The sequence below is a fragment of the Stegastes partitus genome, unplaced genomic scaffold (assembly GCF_000690725.1).
Source record: "Stegastes partitus isolate 25-593 unplaced genomic scaffold, Stegastes_partitus-1.0.2 Scaffold569, whole genome shotgun sequence".
Taxonomy (NCBI): Eukaryota; Metazoa; Chordata; class Actinopteri; family Pomacentridae; genus Stegastes; species Stegastes partitus.
In genome coordinates this window covers 418,161-426,853 of record NW_007578300.1, presented here as the reverse complement: position 1 = coordinate 426,853, position 8,693 = coordinate 418,161, and the positions used below count along the sequence as shown (strand labels likewise).

Sequence of the window (8,693 nt, the reverse complement as noted above, 5' to 3'; positions counted from 1 at the left end):
TAACCCTAACCCTAACCCTAGCCCTAACCCTAACCGCCATCTGGCTGAGTGTGCCATCGGCCGACTGTCACGCTTATTGTCTGTATTGTTGCAAAAAATCACTTGTGTGACATTTGTGATCACGAGAGGCACATTGTGGTGGAATTCATCAGTTACACAACTTGATAATCCAGAACTTGTCAAGATCCCGGGAGCGTTCTGGCCTTTGGTTTGCAGCACAATGGTGCGTTTTTTCAGCTTTGGGATGTGGTGGGCTTTCGTGTTGTGGTGTTTTGCATCTCGGCAGTCTTACCTTTCACATCTTCATCTTCCACAGTGGTGTTGCTGCTGTCTGATGATTCCTGGAGATCAGAGACAGATGGTCAGTTAAGGTCTGAGCACAGCAGGTCACTCTTCTGTACTGAAAACACATGAAGGGGTTTGATTTCAACAGGCAGGAGACGACCAGCAGGGGACAAACTCCTATGGTACCACGTCATGTCTTCACAAAACCCAAACCAAGACCAGTTCACCTGGGCTCCATTCATTCATGCCAAACAAGGACAAAGTCTCAGTTTAGTTCAAGTCCGCTAACGTGTTAGTCATTAGGGATAGGGATAGGGTTGTGTGTTAACCCTAACCCTCGACCGTTGTAAATGTTCAGTTAAAATCATGTCCCCAAACAACAACTAACCCTCTGAAGGTTTGAAAAACAAGTTGTTTCCTTCAACGTGCATAATTTTACCATTTACCAGAAACTATAAAAACAACCTGAACAGACTGTTCGAGTTCCGATGGTCCTTGAACTCCTCATCAGTCGCATGCTGTTCTGTTGAGAAAACTATCCAAATCTAAACTTCAAATTGTGGCGACTTCTTTATTCTACATGTCTCATTTAAAAATGGGCCAAAAATAAAGTACTGGCTCTCACCACATTCCCTAAGAAACAGCTGTGAAGCCACCATTCCCTCAGCTGCTGCCAACAGCTAACAATTCAAGGACTTTGTGGTTGAACTGGGCTGAACTGGGCTGAACTGGGCTGAACTGCAGGCTGTGCTCACACCGAGCAGACACGGAAACAAATCATACGTGCAAACAGCAAAAATGTACAATATGTAGAGTCAACCGTTTTTTCACCCTTTTTGAAGCCTGACCACAAGAATTCAACTTTAGCTTTTTCTTCGTTTCTCATTTCTGACACTATAACTCTGTCACGCAGCACAGAAGACGTCTGGGTTCTATAAGTGCAGAATTTTAAACTGGAGTAAAAATGTGACAGGACGAACAAATAAGAAATAAAAGCCCAGGAACTGCCTGGGCCTTTGAGGGTTAATCACTGTTGGGTTTTTTCTATCCTTGGCCTGAAACCTCTTCAGCTCAAAGCTCCCTGTGCTTCATCTTCAGCGTGTGCATCCTGTGGACAGATGACATCTTTCCTTCAGAGGGGGGCTCTCGTCTCGCTCTGAAACTGACAGAGCCTTAATGGGAAGTGCTCCATCTCTCTATTTCAGGATGGAAGCAGGCAGTCTGGATTCTCACAGGGCGATCGGTTGTCGTCTTAAGCAGGGCCTCAGATCGCTCTAATCTATTCATCTACCTTTCTGTCTTTCTCTTCACTGGCTTTCGCCAGAGGAGGAGTTTCTCGTTTCCAATTAGCAGATTAAATGGGCCTAAATTCCCCTGTACGTAGAGGAGAGTTTAGAGACTCGGTGACCTCATTAGAATAGAATCACGAGCACAAAGCACAAAAGTGGTTTCATAGGCTTTAAAAGAGCAGCTGGTGACCTGAGAGGAAGAAAGAGTGAAGAGAAGAAGAACTGTGTGAGTGTGAGGGACAGAATTGTAGCGAGTGTCCTCAAATATTAGAGATATCATTAGAGGTGTGATTACACCTACAGCTTGTTTTCTTTGGTCTGAACCGTGGAGATGTTCCTCTGTGACACTCTGCATCTTATTTATTTTGTTCCATCCTGCTGCGTTTACCGGTAAGACAGGGCTCGTAAAACATGAACAACATCAACATGACTAATTTACTCTGGCTGGTGTTGATGCTGCATCAAGCCCACGTATGAACCTCCCGATATCTGCTCCTTTTGATGGTGTTTCCCCTGTTGGCATAGCCACAACGTAAAGCTAATAACAAGAGAATTGGAAGGTGAATATGCATGTAGGGACTTCATTTGAAAAGGAACATCTTGTTTCTTAAAATGTGTTTCTTCAGAAAGACACGGCACGCTTTATACCAGAATTATGCAAATCACTGCACATTTTCTACATCTTGTCAGCTGCACCTGCATGAAGTTCCAGCTCTCTAGCTTATGGGAGACAAGGAAATGAAATAAGAGTGGAACGTTCAAACACAGGTTTACATTGGTTAAAAGGTTACTCACTGAGTTGACTTTGAAAAAATCTGGAATCAAGATTGTCACCATTTTTCCAAGTCTGTTTACAATCCTGGAAAAACCCGGTGGCTCTGAATATTACTGACAATTCACTAGTTTTAAAAACCTCTACACCCCGGGCCTTTCTATCACACTGCTCCGCACATTACCCCCAGAAAGATATTTCACCCACAGCCTGCTGACAGCGGCTCCCGTGGATGCCATTTGTACTGCATTTAGTCCAGAACTGTCCACATCCTGAAGCTTAAAAAGTCACAGAATTTATGCTGCGTGACTTCTGGTCCCGGCCGAGTCACTCACCGGGTTGCACTGAGGATGTGCAAATGGTTTCAGTAGAATACAGTGATCCTGCTGTGATATCAGAACCTTGAGCTTAAATTTGATTCGTAAGTTTGTAGCATTTTCACTAAAAACATATATTTGGTCGCGTCCTATTCAAAGAAATGGTCGTGACTGAGCATCAGCTGTCCAGATGCACTCAGCTCCTGAAGAGGTCAAAACCAGCCGAGTGTCAAACATGAAGCAGTATTCTTCCTCAATACGTTCACTGCCTGCACTTGGGCTCTCTGAAAATTCAAAACCGTGCACGTCCCTCTGTGGACCGACCCACAATCTAAAGCAAAGGTCACTCTGCTGGGATGCAAAACCTGAATGTGTCTCTGGAACAAAGTCATGTTACAGCTCCCCTTGAACTGTGTGCATTACAACTCAGCAAAAACACACATGGGTATAACAAACTGCTCAGTCATGCCTCGGAGGAAGGGATCTTACTGCAAAGTCATGCACGTTCATGCACAACCTCTAAACACACATCGGCTGTACCAACCAAAGACGGCTCAGCGTGGCTACACAGTCAATTAAAACATGACTTCATCAGAGCTCTCTGACAACACATCAGAACTCTGGGAGCTAATAAAAGAAGCTGCTGTATATAAATCATTAGCATTACTGCTCATTACACAACATCTGCACAATGAGGAGAACAAAAGGGGAACGAGGAGGAAGCATGACTGAATGGTAGTAGGAGTTGTATGAACGCTTTTTAATTATTAGCTTCTTTAATTGTCATTTATTACCACCACATGCAAACTTATTTAGCTTCCTTGATCCCAGTGTATGTGTCGAGGTCCTCCACGTGGCAAACTAACACACGAGTTTGCTTCAAGAGGTTCTACTGAACAAGACAACTAACGCTCCCTAATCCACCCGAACCCCTGTTCCCGTCATCATGGAAAGACATTGAAGTGTTAACATGGAGCAACACACAGACTGCCACGGTGCACTCACACAGATGCAGGATATAAAGAAGGATCAGAGGACAGGAGGAGATCAGGAAGAGGAGGATAATGACAAAGAAGGATAAAGAGCGGGTCAGGACTGGGGAGTGATGTATACCTTCGTCCCGTCCACTGGATTATGGATGACAGTTGTCTGAGGTTCCTGGAGGAGGAGGGAGGTCGGAGGAAGATGGAATAAAAGACAGAGAGTGAAGAAAAAGATAGAGAGAGAGCGGGAAAGGAAGAGAGCAGATAATAAACGCAGACAGAAATGGACCAAGTGTAAAATAATGGACAGAGAAAGAGCGACATGAATGTTGGATGGAGAGAAAGTGCTCGTTAAGGTCGGCACAGGAGACGGGGAAGAATCCTCCACAGCGATAAGAGTGGGTGGACGAGCTGAACACTGTGATCTGGAGTCACTTTTGTTCTCTGTGCACACACACAGCAAGAACCGAGACGGCGCTGAAACGTGGGCAATGAGCCGCGCTTCTCTAACACAAACTGTACACATACGTTCCCTGGAGATACACCCCAAACCTCAGCACAACCATTCACTGAACCTATCCACAACCTGGAGCAAAGTCTTCACCAACAATGTAATGGTGTGAGCTGTGAAGACATCATAGAGACACAGACAGACGAAGGACACAGCCTGAGGCAACATGCAGCATAAAGTTGTGCTTGAAGCTACCAAATGTTCATCCAGCTTTTCCTCTACATGACTGCTGTGCATGCATAATTCTGAACTGCCCTCCACGTCCTAAACGATGGAAATATCCAGCAAATCACGTGAATTGTAAAAACGAAAAGCGACAAACACATGAAGGGGAAAATCAGCCAGCTCATACAATATGCATAAAATGTGCTGTGACATAGATAAACACGAGCCTCGATGTGTCGCACAGCCAGCAGAGAGGCCGAGGTGCCCCACAAGATGAAAACGGGTCATTCTGTTCTTTCACGTCTCAACAGAAACGGCGATCACTGCCGGGCAGATCCTGGCATCATTTCAGGATCCCTTTCTAAAAGAAGTTCGGTCACAAATGGCAGCTTGCACAGAAGTGGATCAGTCACTCGACAAGATTAGCAGCACAACTTTTCTCCTTGCTCTCCTTGCTTCCTGTGTTGCAGTTTCTGCTGTCAAATATCTTCTTGCTCTTTCTGCCGTGACTTTGTGACATTTTTAGCACGACCAGTGGCTCCTTTTAGGACCTTTGTGGCTTAAAGCCCCACAGTGCTGCCTTCTTGTCATCTCCACAGCAGGAACTGATTGCAGATGACTCAGTCTGGAGACATTTCCCCCTTTTTCTGCAGCTCTCCACAGACTACCAGGAGCTGTCACTTGATGTACAGTAAATCAGAACCCACCGACGCTCCCCCATATCCTTTGCAGCTCCTCTCTTCCAGCCCCCCAGGAAGTGACACCTCTGTGATGACCAATCATCAGCTGTCTGCCTGGTGGTGATGGTGGTGTTGTCACGGCAACCGTCTCCTCGGGCAACAGGCACCGGTGGCAACTTGGGAGATGATGATGAGCGAGAACAGAGTACCTGGGGTGTGCAGATCAGGAGTGCTGATGGGTTCAGATTCAGGCAGGGGAAGAATTTGACCGTTACACACCGCTGCTGACCTCACATCCACACTGCTGCTCCTCCAGGGACAGTTTAGATAAACCATTATATTTACGTGGTGTTTACAGACGTGCAGCACGCAATCCATTTCATATATATGTACAAGTACATTTTCGGATCTCCCTAACAAACTATTTCCAGGTCAGAAGATTAAGGTCACGCAAGTGAAGGCAGCGCGTCTCTCCACGGCCTGTCAGCTCCGTAATGAGCGAGTTAATGTACCAAATGGCTAAACACTAACTAGCTCAAGTCCCTGGCAACAGCGTGGAGATCACAGCCGCCCTCCCACTCTCTAGTCCCGTCAAGGATCAGAGAGAAAAGACTCTTCTCCTCCATGCTTGAGCCCACACTTCCACGTCGACTTCAAGGCACATAAACTTCCCATCAAACACCTGTGAAAGTATGTCTGCACGTGCTAAGTGAGGTGCTAAAGTTACTGTCGCATGCATGCTCGCTCACAAAACACACACATTAACAAAAGGACAAGTGCAAGCATCGTAAAAAGATGCTTGTACGGCTTCACATGTTGCTGCACGTTAATGCCTTCCTGACCAACAGCCTCGAACATATCGTGAAGTGCTATCACATGCCGAGACCTCAGCTGTGTTGGTGAGATCCTCAGTGTGGCGGCGAGAACTCCGGTGATTTACGGCCCAGTGTGGCTGCAGGACAGGTGCATAAATGACATGAAATAGAAAGCCGAAGTGAAACCAGAACCTCCAACTTCTGTTCCACAAGCACGAAAATCTCATTCACAACCTCAGTGACTGACTTTTGTACCTACACTAGTAACTTGGAACATGGAACAGGGGCTTTGAACTCTGTCCACATGGAGCGCTTCAGACGCTTTAGGTGGCGTCTCTAACAAACACCATTCGTCCTGAGCCTGACACTGGGTTCAACATCATGGTTTGACCCGACAGACAGAGTTGAGAGCCCAGGACGTTTTTTAAAAGTGTGAAGTTTAAAAGAAGTGTTTCCGATGAAAACTGAGTTGTTGTTTTTTTTTAAACCTTGTTAGGATGTCCATATGCTGTGGTTCGTATGCTAGCAGCCATCGTTTCTGAACATGACTCTGAGCCACAAGATCACATCATCATGTGTATTTTGGACAGATCGCCCACCCTTATTTAAAATCCCCCAAATCTCTTATATGCTTTCCAAAATGGTCATCATAAATATATAAAATACACACAAGTTTTGGGGACAAACCATCCAAAACCTCTACTTTGGTTGTGTTACTGTAACTGTAATAGATTCAGCTGCTAATAATCCAAAATGACTGAAACCCCTGCATCACTAAGGAGTACTCAATAGACTCAGATCTCCCCTGGACTAACCTTCAGTTGCACAAAGATCCCCTTATTATCACCAGAAGCTCACAAGCTTACAGTTTTTCCTTCCAACCTGTCTGCTGATTTCACAGATTTCCAAAGCTCCAACAGCACAGGAGGAATTCTCTGAAATCAGCTGGTGGACTGTTCAGCTGGAAGGATAATCTGCAGAGCTCTGGACCCGCTCACTGCTCACGCTGTGGGAAACTGCTTCTGTTCAGGAAGAAGGGCTAAATTGCACCGACAGTCCCGGCAGGCATTGGGTGTCTGGTCCTCTTTGGCAAACTCACGCTGACAGAGAAAATGACACGGCAGCGCAATACCAGCCCAAATTCAAGTCACATATGATCCCCACCTGCCACGAGGAAATGTTTCCTGACACCACCTGCTGGTTTAAGACCCGCCCGACCGCTGAGGCCATCGTAGCAGCTCGGCAAAGATCAACCGCAACCCACAACACAGACAGAGAGGAAAAACAGACAAAAGGTGAAGGAGCAGGGGAGCAGGTCGGGTGAAGGCAGGGGGACATACGGGCGGTGGGACGGACGGACACACACCGGGGAAGAGGGGGTCAGGAGGTAAATACCAGAGCAGGTGAAGGGATGTTTCCTTTGGGGCTGGTGACTATGCTGTTTTTGGTGCTGTTTGTCTGGGGCTGTGCAGGAAAGGAGAGGAAAGGGAGGAGACACAACAAGAGCGTTAACAACAGCAAGAGCTGCTTTGTCAGTGTGTCCATGCATGTGCAGTGTGCGTGGATGTGACGTTGTGTTGCAGCACATATCCTCGCTCCGCTGCTCTCCTGACAACCACCTCTTTGATGTTTGTGAAGTTTACATCACATGATGTGAAGACTTGGACATATTTGTCCCTGATCTTCTTCTGCCACCCCAATACAGGGAAGATTAAGTTTTGTTGGTGCTCCTCAACACAACATAAAAAATGTGTTCAGGTCACTGCTGTGGGTTAGAGTTAACCTTAACCCTAACCCTTCTTTTTAAACTATTGACTAAATTGCTGTAACTAGCCAAACAAATAACTCAGTGCTAACATGTAATGAGTGCGGTAGAGAGTAACTAAGTGCTTCACACATTACTTCTCGTACTCCTTCTCCACAGCTCAGTGGCAAATATCAGATTGTTCAGTTGTAGCTGCTTTACAAATTAAGGTTTTTTACAAACAAGATATGAAGAACTGATCAAATGTTTTGTTATAAATTCAACGAAATAAACGACGAGTTGATTTTTTAAACCGTCAACAGAGACAGAAAATTACCAGCTACTTGGATAATGGTTTAGAGCACTTGTGACGGCTTTTTTTTGCTACTTTTGGAATTTGTACAAACCAAACAGCTGATTACTGGAGAAACTAATGCGCACCAGTCTGTAGTGGAGCCCAGCAGAAGTGAACATCCTGACAGACACAGGTGTATCTGTAGATGTGGCACCGGCAGGAACAAAACGGTTACTTCTCAGGCCTGATCGGTGTTTGTGGCATCATCTGGTGACTTCACCTGCTTCGGACTCCACATCGCAACAACTCAACTGTGCCGTTTGGCCGCATTGAACCACCTTTACGAGTGTGGATAAAACGGTCTTTGCCGCCTTGACTGATCATAATTATTACTGCATCGAATCTACATTACATTTGTAATCTGTTTAGAAATACATTACCTTGAAGCCAAGTCCTGGTTGTGAAAAGTGAATCACCAAAGTGAGTCATTCTAAGAAATCGGCTACCATTACATAAATCTTAACCATGTGACTCTGTTGCAGCTCAGCAGTTCCTCCTCGTCAGTGAGAGGTCCAGAGGACTCACAGATTATTTAATGCCCCATAAAGCCTTAATAAGGTGTGATGTTAAAGTGATGATGGTCAGAGAAAGGGCAAAGAAATCTGACGTAAGTGTAACGCTACTCAAGCTAGCAAAACTCTGTCACGTCACAGCGTTGACCTGAATCACACAAACACAGATTCAATAGAAATGTGTTGGATAAGCCACTGTCAAGGCAGCCCTGTGGTGTACTGTGAAGGAGAGAGGAGAGGAGGAGAGAGGAGGAGAGGAGAGGAG

The 8,693-nt window shown here is 45.7% G+C and overlaps 1 protein-coding gene across 1 annotated transcript in view; it reads right to left on the bottom strand.

Moving 5' to 3' along the window:
* camk2b1 (calcium/calmodulin-dependent protein kinase (CaM kinase) II beta 1) overlaps positions 1-8,693 on the bottom strand; it is an 86,400-nt gene that overhangs the window by 14,448 nt on the left and 63,259 nt on the right. The window contains exon 13 of the mRNA XM_008288676.1: positions 293-341. Within this exon, the coding sequence (XP_008286898.1) occupies positions 293-341 (49 nt within the window). The remainder of the gene's footprint in view (positions 1-292; positions 342-8,693) is intronic.